This window comes from Labeo rohita, chromosome 23 (assembly GCF_022985175.1).
Source record: "Labeo rohita strain BAU-BD-2019 chromosome 23, IGBB_LRoh.1.0, whole genome shotgun sequence".
In the NCBI taxonomy this organism is placed as follows: domain Eukaryota; kingdom Metazoa; phylum Chordata; class Actinopteri; order Cypriniformes; family Cyprinidae; genus Labeo; species Labeo rohita.
In genome coordinates, this window is record NC_066891.1 from 14,255,189 (window position 1) to 14,268,511 (window position 13,323).

Sequence of the window (13,323 nt, forward strand, 5' to 3'; positions counted from 1 at the left end):
GTGATTTCACTGTTTGATGCAATATTTGGTATGTCGCTGTGCGGGGTTAGCGTTTTATTCTGTGAATGATTAACGAACAACAATGGCTTTACTGTTAAATAAAAGTTGTGTGTGTGCACGTGCAAAGTTCTATTTATATACAGTACACATGTCCCTTTTTAGGGGACATAGGTTAGAAATACGGGGTAAGTTTAGTTACTGTCTGCATACTGTATGGCTTTGTAATGTTTTGTCAGAATTATGTCATTTTGTACTAAAATTGATATTTTAAGGGCATATATATATATTTTTTTCAAGTCAGTGTCTGCTACGTGCCAAATCCAACGGTACATCTGTCATTTTTATATTGTGCGTTTTCACACTTTTTTTTTTTTTTTTCTCCTCAGGTAGCTGCATTAGCTACTTAACCTGCAGTAGTTGATTGGCGGTGGGGATTCATTTGCATTAATACCATTATAATTTTTATTTATTTTTATTACAATTTCATTATTTAAAGGAATGAAGAAATCTTCATATAAAAGTGTTTAAATGTGTTGTTTTGATTGAGAAGTTTCACAGTTTGCACTGTATTATACTATATTATATTATATATATATATATATATAGAGAGAGAGAGAGAGAGAGAGAGAAAGATAAAGAAAGAAAGAAAGAGAGAGAAAGAAAGAAAGAAAGAGAGAGAAAGAGTAATGTAATGAGATATATATATATATATATATATATATGTATGTATGTGTGTGTATATGTATGTATATATATATATATATATATATATATATATATATATATATATATATATATATATATATATATATATATATATATATATATGTATGTATGTGTGTATGTATGTATGTATGTGAGCCATTTGCATGCCATTGTAAAGGCTGTAAGTCTATCCCTTGCAGCCTGGTTTTCATCAGTGTTAAATTTAATATGTTGTCTAACCTGATTAAGTACAGTTGGGATGTTTTGGAACTATATTATGTGTCTGTTAAATAATAAAAGAGCTAAAATCACAACAACCAACAAAAATTACAACTGCTAACATTTTGCATGATATATGGTTATTCTATAGGTGTCTCATATAGTGCCAGTTTAATAGGAGGAAAACTGTGTGAATTTATGTGTGCAGTGTGAATCATCTTGTGGATCCTCCAGAACTGCCTCTTGAGCAAGTCACATGTTTCTTCAGCTACATTTAGTGTTTTTTGTTGTCAAAAGTCATTTTAAATCACAGTAGAATAATAACACCTTCAGAAGTGACATTAAATCGGCCCATATCTACTTTCCTTCATGACCACTGTCTGCAGGGCAGTTAAATAAATCAGCCTGACCTGTTTTTTTTTTTTTTTTTATGTAATATATATTGTAAATGTTACCGTAACTTTTTTTTTTTCTCTTTATAGTGCATGCAACACATGATCAAATGTCACATTTAACAATCTCACCTTGCCTGTTTCTTTTTCAGGAAATAACTGAAGTAAGGAACAAAATATAAAGTCTTAAACATGATTTCCCAAAAGACCATTCTTTTAAGTATATGGATATGTGAGGCAGAGATGGGTGGAGTGCTGGAGGTGAATGAAGAGAGGTCAGAAATTAGGCCAAAGCTGACAACAGAGATGCTACTGAAGGACGGTCCGGGAGGAGCCTGCCTGCTTTAAAAAGAGAAAGAATTTGAGCAGAGACAGATGAGGATGTTGTGTAGACACTAACTGTTGTCCTGCATTGATGGTCAAATACATTGGTGTAGATATTCTCATTAGCACAGTCATCAAGTAAGACCGGGTGAGTTTCTTTTTTTTTTTTTTTTATATATACTATTTATCTACAGTTTCATAAACTTTGAAGAATCTGAGTTTCAGTGACTGAAAGTGAAACATAAATGCATTTTTTTTTTTTTTTTTTTTTTTTTTTTTTAAATAAACTTTTAGCAATAGATTTAAAAACTTTTTATATCTCCTATTAGAGACTATTGAACAGCCACAAGAATGAGCATCAAGGTATGTAATTTATTTTGCATGCTTATTCAATATTATATTATTATTACATTTTTTTAATTACCTTTATTATATTTTATATATTATATTACCTGCTAATTAAAACGTTTACTGATATGTAATTTTTCTTGACAAGGTATTTGTAACTTGGGTGGCTCTTGTTACGAGTAAGTTTGATTTAAAAGGAAGCTGTTGTTAAAACAACTTAATACTGACATTTGTATTCAAGAGAAAACAAGAAAAACAACCCTTGCCTGTCATTACTTGTAGGTACACTTATCTCGCCTTCAACTCAGAGTAGGTCTGATTTTTCTTCTTTAAAGTAATAATAATAAAAATCTTTAAAAGGCTTAAAGGGGTCATGACATGGATTTTTATTATTTTAATATGTTCCTTGAGATTTACTTATAATGTTAACAAAGTTTTTTGCACAAAAAACTAATAAATATGTGGCAAAATGATTTTCAATGCTTATTCTGACCTTCTACGTAAAACGACTTGTTTTTAAGGGGTGGGTCCTTTAAAGGAGAAATCCACTTCCAGAACAAAAAATTGACAGATAATGTACTCACCCCCCTTGTCATCCAAACTTCTAACGATCCCAAATGCGGTTGTAAATTATCCCAACTGAGGAAGAAGGGCATTATCTAGTGAATCGGTTATTTTCATTAAAAAAAAATACAATTTAAATACTTTTTAAAATCTCAAACGGTTGTCTTGCTCTCCCTGGTTCAAGAGAGTTTTATGGTACACTCTTAAAAATAAAGGTGCTTCACGATGCCATAGAAGAACCTTTTTGTCTAAATGGTTCCATAAAGAACCTTTAACATCTGAAGAACCTTTCTGTTTCACAAAAGGTTCTTTGTGGCAAATAAAGGTTCTTAAGATTATAAAAAGGTAAGCAAGAAATGGTTCTTTAAAGAACCTTAGACTTCTTTGTGGAACCAAAAATGGTTCTTCTATGGCATCGCTTAAAAAAACCTTTTGAAGCACCTTCAATCGTATTTTCTCCCTCAACTTGTAGAAATAATTTCAAAATCATCCTACATTGCTGCAGAAGTACCGACCCAGTCTTTGCAAAGTGAACATGCAAAGAAGATGGATATGAGAGATGAGAATTTTTTGACATATAACTGTCATGAACCGGAAAAAACAGTGCAGGCAGACATTTTATTATTTTTATGAAAATAACTGATCGCAGAAGACCCTTTTTCCTCGGCTGGGATTGTTTACAACCCCATCTGGGATAGTTTCTCACAGTTCCTCACTATTGTATGTGAGTGTTTTGACAACATGATCAAAAACAAAACAAACAAAAAAAAAACACGACTTCTCACCATAGGCCCTGCCCACTTGTGTTCAGTCGCTTAACGGCACTAAATGCGAATGTCTCACTGAGAAGATGACTATTCTCCAGTGCCTTGTACTTGAGGCAGTTTTTGCAAACGACAGTGCTCAGGTGACATAACCTTGCACCTTGAATCCAAATGAGCCATTTTCTGAGGGCTAATACCAGGGTTGCAAGGTTTTCACAACAAAACCCGCCCTATTACTACTGAAAAGTAGTCCAAAACTAGGCCAGTTGCGTTTGGAGGGGGGGTTCCCCATTAAAAATCGTATTCCGGGGGATAAAATACACAGTTTTTTCTCGGGGTTCCCCTGGTAAGTTCATATATCAGGGGCTAAATATAACATTATTGGGGTCGCTTCAACTCCACGGACATAAAAACGTTAAAGTAGCCCAGTTTTCCAGGAAAACCATGGTCTTGGCAACACTGGTTAATACATAAATGCTTTTAATTGATGGTGAGGACATTTTATGTTATGAAACTTTAAGCATGCAAAGACCTCTTCTATGTCAAAAGATCAAGGGAAATTTAGTTTCTCATGTCATGACCCCTTTAAAAAAATCATATGACATGCTGAAAGGCTTTTCACGTGGTCACCCTTAAAACCTGTCCTTTTTTTCTGTGTATTTTTAGGCTGTATAACTCAGTGGTTTGACCATGATGATCCTAATGATGGAAATGGAGACAGTGAGCTCTTGGCTGACCTTCTCGCTATATATCCTGAACAAATATGTCCAAATCCAATCAATATAGAAGTAACATCTGTCTCTGGCATACCATCATCTCAGATCTTTCAAGTGTGAGTGTATAAAAGTCATTATAATGTATAATAATATATATAATGGTTTCAAGTATTATTTACATTCTATTACATAGAACAAAATTGATCTTACATAAAGAATTATATGTTAAGGTCTGTGTTTTTTTTTTGTTTTTTTTTTTGAAGGTTTGATCCAGCAATTGGATTGAAGTGCATAAATTTAGACCAGATAGGAGAGTTATGTGATGATTATAAGGTGCGCTTCACCTGCCCAGAGAAATGGTGTTCAAGTAAGTGCCATTTGTCAGCGCCAATAACTATGTGGTTAGCGTGTCGACATATAGCGTCATTGCACTGTGGACGACCCAAGTTCGAATCATGACCTTTCCTGATCCCACCCACTTCTCTCTCTCCCACTTCGCTTCCTGTCAAACTACACTGTCCTATCTTAATAAAGGCATGAAACGCCAAAATAAGTGTCATTCACACACAAAAACAGTGTTACTAAATAACTGAATAGCAGTTTACAGTATCATAAGCAATTGTCTGAAATGCTTGTTCAATTTCCATTATAACTATGCTGTAAGAACTGTAGGTGTGATTCGCAAAAATGTCATGCAAATTAATATCAAAGCTCCAAAATAATTCAGATGAAAGACTAGGAATCTGTCAATAAATAGTTTGAATTATTCCTTTCTATAACAGGAAACAGTGTTGATCTTTTGGATAAAATGATGATATTTACTAAGTTGGTTTTCCTCTGTTAGCATGTAGGACACCTTGGTTTGACCAAGGAAATCCAAATATACTAGGAGACTCTGAGACTCTGTCATCAATCCTGTTGGCATACCCACTACAGGTCTGCGTTCAGCCCATCGCCATTGAGGTCGCAACCATTGGTGGGATCCCTGTAATGCCAAATGGACATTTTCCAATGTACGACAAACTATTTCATACATTCCATTTTATACTTCCTTCAAATAAAATAAATGATATGGATATATAGTTAATCTAAAGAAAATGTGCCTATTCCACCAAACATGTTTGCGTTACATGTATGCACATAATATCTGTGTTATAAGTTTCAGCATGTTAAACTGGAGCTTTAAGTGCAGTCACGCAATTCATTGTACGGTCTCATCCTACTTACAAGTTTCACTATTGTATTTTTTTTTTTTGCAGATATGATCCAACAGAGGGCTTTGTTTGTGTGAATGGATGGTTGTGGTGGAAATGGTGGTGTCAGGACTACAAAGTCCGTTTCACATGTCCAAAGAGTTTTTGCAAGCCAAGTATGTATATTCATTTGATCTACTTTATTATTGTATGGTTTATGATTGTTTTCTCATAACAGTTTTCTCTATATGGCATTCATCAGAGTGTGTAACTAAGTGGTTTGATTCTGACGACCCTAATACAAATGGAGGCGATTTCGAACTCTTGATGAACCTCGTTAGTAATTACCCTGAAGAAATATGTCATAATCCAATTGGAATAGAGGCTCAGACCGTCTCTGTCCAGCCACAGAATCAAATTTCACAATACATTGAACTGTGAGTCTATGTTGAGTATGTAAAAATTTTTTGTTTTCTTGTTTGTTTGTTTTTAAATGTCCTAAATTTAATCTTTTTTGAAGGCATATTTCAGCATCTGGGTTTTCTTGCACATACGTAAAACCAGGATTTTGTCTAGATTATAAGGTGCGCTTCGCCTGCCCAGATGAATGGTGTTCAAGTAAGTGACAAAAACAGACATGCTTTTCCCTGTTGAAAATACATTTATTTCATACTAATTATAGATCAAATCTATAAACATATTTATTGGCATATATTACCAGTAAAAAGTTTTTAAACAGTAAGATTTTGTTTTTGTTTTTTTTAAAGAAGCCTCTTCTGCTCACCAAGCCGGTTTTCTGTTTGCATATATTTTAAAATGTAATTTATTTTTGTCATTTTTAAGCCTTTATTAAGAAAGGACAGTGTAGTTTGACAGGAAGCGAAGTGGGAGAGAGAGAAGGGTGGGATCGGGAAAGGTCCACAAGCCAGGATTCGAACTCGAGTCGTCCGCAGCACAATGGCGCTATATGTCAACGCGCTAACCACAAGGTTATTGGCGCCGACATAATTTATTCCAAAGCTGATTTTTTAGCATCATTACTCCAGTCACACGATCCTTCAGAAATCATTCTAATATTCTGATTTGGTGCTTAAAACCATTTATTATTATTATTATGTTGTAAATAGCTGAGTATATTTTTTTAGGTTCTTTGAAGTTCAGAAGAACAGCATTTATCTGAAATAGTAATCTTGTGTGAAATTATAAATGTCTTTATCATCCTTTTTCATCAATTTAAAGCATCCTTGCTAAATAAAAATACTAATTTCTATAACTTAATAAAACAAATTAATACAGGCTTGGTGAGCAGAAGAGACTTCTTTAAAAAATTCTAAAAATCTTACTGTTCAAAAACTTTTGAATAGTAGTGTATCGCTCGAGACTTACTGACATAAAAATTATAATTAAACTTTAATAAGGAGCGCTATTTGTGCACAATGCACATTAGTCCTAAAATGTGTTTTAATATCACTACTGATGAGGGTTGTATGATCTTTAAATAATATCAGTATTTAAATGCAAGATATTTAAAGTGTACCCAAAGTATACTTGCAATAGTTTTTAAATATACCTTTAGATGGACTTCTTGTGCACAATTAAAGTGCACTAAGCTTTAAGCAGACTTTAAATATACCAGTTCAGTATACTGAAATCACAATTGCATGGTATTTTTATTAAGTACATAAATATGTAAATGTATTTGTAGTATATTTGGCATGAAAGAAATGTATTTTAAATATATTTTAGTATATTTATTTTTCACTAGGGTTACCAAATAACTGATTAACAGTTTATTATATCATTCAATTCCAGGCATTATTGCAGAAAGGTCATGCAAAATAATATCAAAGCTCTAAAATACTTCAAATGTAAGACTAGGAATCTGTCAAACATATTTAGAATTTTTCCTTTCTAAAACAGAAATCAATGTGATGATCTTTTGTTGGATTTGGATAAGATGATTGTATTTACCAAGTTGTTTTTTCTCTGTTAGCATGTAGGACACCCTGGTTTGACCAAGATAATCCAGATAAAGACGGAGACTGGGAGACTCTGTCATCAATCCTATTGGCATACCCGCTACAGGTCTGCGTTCAGCCCATCGCCATTGAGGTCACAACCATTGGTGGGATCGCTGTAACACCGAATGGACATTTTCCAATGTACGACAAACAATTTCATATGTTCGATTTTTAAACTTCCCTAAGTTTGCATTCCTTCATGTTTGCAGTACATGTATGCACAGAATATATGTTGGAGATCACTTCCAGTTCAGCCCATGCAACTGCAACCACTTTCTGTACTCATTGAAAGTACTGAAATATGGAGTTTAGGTAGAACAGAATGCAAGCCTATTGCCCGTATACACTTTACATTCACAGAAATAATGTTAGAAGATGTACTCTTTTTCTGCAGGTATGATCCAACACAGGGCTTTGCTTGTGTGAATCAGCTACTAAATGGATGGTTGTGGAATTGGTGGTGTCAGGACTACAAGGTCCGTTTCACATGTCCGAAGAGTTTTTGCAAACCAAGTATGTGTATTCATTCGATCTACTTTAACACTGTATGTTATATGATTGTTTTTTGACAACGCTTTTCTCTGTATGGTATTCATCAGAGTGTGTAACAAGGTGGTTTGACTTTGACGACCCTACAAAAGGAGGCGATTTCGAACTCTTAACGGACCTTCAGAGTAATTACCCTGGAGAAATATGCCCAAATCCAATCGGAATACAGGCTCAGACTGTCTCTGGCCAGTCAGTGTATCAAACTGGAAATGACATTAAAATGTTAGTGTATTAAGTCGTAACACAAGAAACAAAAACTTTGTGTACCTTTTTAATGATGTTCTTAAATTATTTTGTATTTTCTGAAGATCAATTTCAGCATCTGGGTTTTCTTGCACAACGGGTTATGTTACATTTGGGTTTCCTCTCAAAAGACCAGGATTTTGTCCTGATTACAAAGTGCGCTTCACCTGCCCAGATGAATGGTGTTCAAGTAAGTGACATTTACACACAAAAACAGATCCTGTGTGATACCAAATGACTAGCCGTTTACAGTGTCATTAAATAGTATCGAATGTTCACCTTCCATTATATAAAGGTGTATATGTGACCCTGGACCACAAAACCAGTCATAAAGGTCAATTTTTTAAAAACTATTTGAAAATCTGGAATCTGAGGATGCAAAAAATCAAAACGTTAAGAAAATGGCCTTTAAAGTTGTCCAAAAATGAAGTTCTTAGCAATGTAATCAAAAATTAAATTTTGATACTGTATATTTACGGTAGGTATATGATTAAAAAAATTCAAACGGACTGAAATAAAACCAAGAGTGTTGTGCATAACTAACTAGTTCAGTATAAGATCATTAAATAGCGTAGAGGTTTTATTCATCTTACATTTTAGAAAGCTTTGGGAAGGAGAAAAGATTTTAAAGAGTGTGACTACAACAGATCATAGAACTAAAATAATTTGTAAAACTGTCCTAACCTAGACGTTGAGTAATTCTACTACAATAGAAACTGTGATATTATTCTGGACATTTTGATCTTAAATGAGAAGACTTTAGCTAGTTGGTTTTCCTCTATTAGAATGTAGGACACCCTGGTTTGACCGAGATGATCCCGGTGGACTGGGAGACTATGAGAAGCTGTCGTTACTCCTGATAAGATACCCACTACAGGTCTGCCCTCAGCCCATCGCCATTGAGGTCACAACCATTAGTGGGATCCCCGCACTGCCACCAGGAAACATTTTTACAGTGTATGGTATCACATATACTCCATAGAAATGTATCCAGTTAAAACATACTATGCTGTTATTTCTTAATGCAATGTCGATTAGACACGAGAAGCTTAATCATTGCTTGTTCGGGATCTTTAAGAACACCTTTGTAAAATGCTTGTTATGAATGCCATTTGAGAATATGGCTAATAAATGTGTTATCTTTCTGCAGATATGATCCGTTACAGGGCTTAGAGTGTGTGAATGGGGCCTGTGAGGACTACAGGGTCCGCTTCACATGTCCATCAAGTTTCTGCAACTCAAGTATATATCACAGTTCTCATTTATTCAGCTTCATTGTGTTGTATGAATTTATTTTGTTTGTATTATAAAATTGTCATTTTTTATTTTAATTGTTTTTTTTTATGTGTTGTATTCATTAGCGTGTGTAACCAAGTGGTTTGATTCTGACAACCCTAATACAAATGGAAGCGATTCTGAACTCTTGTCTGACCTTCTCAGTATGTACCCTGGAGAAATATGTACTAATCCAATCGGAATAGAGGCTCAGACCGTCTCTGGAGAGCCAGCATATACAACTGGAGATGTCTTTCAAGTGTGAGTCTATCAAATCTACATTGCTATACAGGGTACATGCTTCTGGTAGCATTTTGTAGAAAAGCAAAAACTAATGTTTTTTCTGTGTCTTGTGAAGGTATAATCCAGCCACTGGGTTTCGTTGTGTAAATGCAGACCAGACAGGAGGAGGACTTTGTGCTGATTATAAAGTGCGATTCTCGTGCCCAGACACATTTTGCTCAAGTGAGTGACATTTACACAACAAATCCACTGCTGATGAAGGAAAGTGGACTGAAGACCAAGACAGTCTGTTGTGGAATGCCTGATTCATTGGTCTAGAATTACAGTCTCCAATTAACACGTTTTCAGTCACAATTGACAATTTTTTTCCCTCAAATGCCGAATCGACTGTTTATTCAGTGCATGATATTTCTGTTACTGTCCAAAGCACAGATATCTATTTGTAGATACCACATTCGACATATCAATTCGTCCACCACATCCCCAAAGACATGCGATAACCTGTCGCAGATAAGAATGGTTTATAATCTGTTCACTGCTTTCATTAGAAGCTGCTGTAGGGTTCTGTTGATCTAATAATGTTTATTAGAGTACATACAGAATTATCTAACATTAAAGTCCCAGTGAAGTGCCTAGAAAAATGCACAAAATTATTCAATGTGTTGACGTGATGTCCACTGAAACGGGGGGATTTTAAAGGGACAGGATGAAAATTCTGTCATTTACTCACCAAACCATTTCTGGTCCCCACTGACTTCTGTGCTTTTTCCCCATATTATAGATGTCAGTAGGGTGACCACCGGTCCTGCTTTGCATTGCAACGCACAGCATTTTCACCCCTTTGTCCCGCACGTCGCATACTGAGAAAATGTCCCGCATTTTCATCAGTCTGTTGGTTTTTAATGATCATATTAAGAAAACGTCCTGTACTGTCTTTTTAAGAAAGCTTTTTATTTATTCTTACTGCAGCATAGTTTATGCGCAAAGGATTTGCAGACTTCATCAAGTGATCTAGAAACACCAACGGAAATAGTTGAGCGCACACGGAAAAACACGATATTCTCCATTCATTTTAACCAAATGAAAAATTTGATGCAGCTTTCAGACACGATTTTCTTCTTATTTTAATAGTTCGTTTGAGGCGGTTTCTATGATGTTATTTTAATGACAAATGTCTGGAGTGCATTATTATTAGATTATTAGATTGCGCATTACAATCTCAACAAATCTCTTCTCTCGCACTTGGATTCTCTTCACTCTCGTAAAAAAAAGATACGCTTTCTCTCGCTTGCATGTGCGTGCTCAGAAACACAGGTCAGCGCATATGACAACGGATGCAATCAGTATTTACATAGCATAACAGTAGAAAATGTATCAGTCTTACACGTGTCCCGCATTGTCCCTCAAAATCACAAATATGTCCTGCAACAGCCCTATTGCCAGGTGGTCACCCTAGATGTCAGTGGTATAGAAGCCCATTTCTGCCAATGTAAAAAAACAAACAAACAAAAAAACTATAAGAAATTGTTACTGTGACTTTTTATCTTACAATTCTGACTTTTTTCTTGCAAATTTACATCTTGCAATTCTTTTTTTCCTCAAAATTGTGTTACAAAGTCCAATTCCGAGGGGGGGAAAAAGACATATGTTCTCAGAATTACAAGTTTATATCTAACAATTCTGATTTAACAACTTGCAACTACATGTTTATAAAGTCCAGTTCTGAGGGGGAAAAGACTGATATGTTCTCAGAATTACGTATTATAAGGTCATAATTGTGAGATATAAAATCTCCATTCTGAGAAGAAATTCACGATTGAAACAGCAATTATAAACTTGCAATTGCAATTTATAATCTATAAATTGCAGAGTTTATATCACAAATCTGAGGAAAAAAAAGTCAAACTGTGAGTTTGTATCATGTAATTTTTTTTTTTTATGGGGTTTTTGCCTTTATTTGATAGGACAGTTAAGAGTAGACAGGAAAGCATTGGGTGAAGAGAGTGGGACAGGATCGGCAAAGGACCTCAAGACAGGAATCGAACTCGGGTCACTGGCAACCAGTGTTGGGGAGTAACTAGTTACATGTAACGGAATTACGTCATTTAATTACAAAATAAATGTAATTGTAATTTGTTACAGTTACTGAGAAAAAATGTGTAATTAAATTACAGTTACTTTTAAAAAATGCCAGTGATTACAAAGGGGATTACATCTGAATTTTTTTCACACACCCACCCCCACTTACAGATTCAATTGACTTCTTTCATAAATTGCACTGATTGCTCTAAAATGAGACACCAATGTTTCAGGAGTTTAGGACGTGCTACTGTAAGATTAACTCTGCCTGGTTTAAATGTTTCAAAATGATTAACAGTTGAAAATATTAGTAATTTAGAAAAGTAATCAAAAAGTAATTAAAAGTAATGTTACATTACTAAAGTAATTGAAAAGTTACACTACTTATTACATTTTAAATCAAGTAACTTGTAATTTGTAACCTATTACATTTCCAAAGTAACCTTCCCAAGTCAGTACACTAACCACTGGGCTATCGGTGCCGACTGTATCATTTTTATCAAGTTTATAAGAAGAGCTTGTATCACGCAATTCTGAGAAAAAAAAGATTTCCCCCAGAATTGTGGGATGTAAAAAAAGTTAGAATTAGGAGATAAAAAATTGCAATTACCTTTTTATGCAGTGGTGGAAAAGGTGTTCCATACAATGGAGATGAGAACTGTTTGGTTATGCACGTTTTTTAAAAATCTTCTTTTGTATTCACAGAAGAAAGAAATTAATGCAGGTTTGGAACAACTGAGTAAATAATAATAATAATAATAATAATAATAATAATAATAATAATAATAATTTTTCATGTTTAGGTAAACTGTCCCTTAAATGAAAAATTTAATTTGACCGCACCAACATGGTGGGCTGCTTATGTAAGGCGGTCCAAAGTTATATAAATATTAACACTTTACATTAAGTTTGGATCTCTATTGTTGAGCATCTAGCTGTAACATTTGAATACTTTTCACACTGGATATTAAATTGTTGCACTCCAAACCATGACCCCAGGTAAAAACCAAACATCTAAATTTACAAGGGGTTAAAATTGCTGTTTTAAAAGCCCTTTGTAATATTTGATGTTCTATGAAGTTTACTAAACTAGCAATGCCCTGCATCAGGTTGTAGGACATCTTGGATTGACAAAGATGACCCTGATGATCCAGGAGATTGTGAGATCCTGACAGCCCCACCACAGTTCTGCAATCGGTCCATTGCTATTGAGGTGGTCACAACCGTTAGTGAGAGCCCTGCACTGCTGACTGGAAACCTTTTTCAAGTGTATGACTATGAATATTATAAACAAATAAAATAATTTCATATGTCATTGTGTAACGAATAACAGCCATTTGCTCTCATTCTGCAGATTTGATCCACTACTGGGCTTTGAATGCGTGAATGATCAGCAGGGTGGAGGGGTCTGTCAGGACTACAAGGTCCGCTACACATGTTTGTGCAAGAGACAAGCTGTCTTAAACTTCACATCTGTACTCACACTTGTACTCCCCTAAAAACGAACACGTCTGAAAAGTTTCTGCAATACCCACTTACCTGAATCCTGATAAAATGAAGCCAGGCAAATGTTAAGCTTTTGTGAAACTACATTTTTAGTTTAAAGATAGCCATGTTAGATTTAAAAAAAATAAAAAAAACATTAAACATTTGCATTATCCTTCCCGGTCTCAGCTTCTGTTGTTGTG

General features: G+C 34.7%; 1 protein-coding gene across 5 annotated transcripts; it reads left to right on the forward strand.

Annotated features, from left to right (window-relative positions):
• Positions 1-43: 43 nt before the first annotated feature.
• On the forward strand, positions 44-13,284 carry LOC127155176 (uncharacterized). 5 transcript variants are annotated; one of them, XM_051097247.1, is made up of 21 exons: positions 44-427; positions 1,076-1,788; positions 1,970-2,003; positions 2,137-2,167; positions 2,271-2,297; positions 3,983-4,148; positions 4,296-4,399; positions 4,877-5,045; positions 5,292-5,401; positions 5,488-5,662; positions 5,746-5,843; positions 7,219-7,387; positions 7,641-7,759; positions 7,846-8,017; positions 8,104-8,228; positions 8,824-8,995; positions 9,189-9,280; positions 9,400-9,574; positions 9,672-9,778; positions 12,745-12,904; positions 12,990-13,284. In XM_051097247.1, exons 3-21 carry the CDS (start codon positions 1,992-1,994, stop codon positions 13,132-13,134), a joined length of 2,328 nt encoding a protein of 775 aa, XP_050953204.1. In that variant the 5' UTR covers positions 44-427; positions 1,076-1,788; positions 1,970-1,991; the 3' UTR covers positions 13,135-13,284. The 5 variants fall into 5 exon arrangements, with proteins under 5 accessions (XP_050953204.1, XP_050953205.1, XP_050953206.1 ...); XM_051097248.1 differs by having other exon boundaries at positions 1,469-1,788; XM_051097249.1 differs by having other exon boundaries at positions 1,558-1,788.
• Positions 13,285-13,323: the final 39 nt, after the last annotated feature.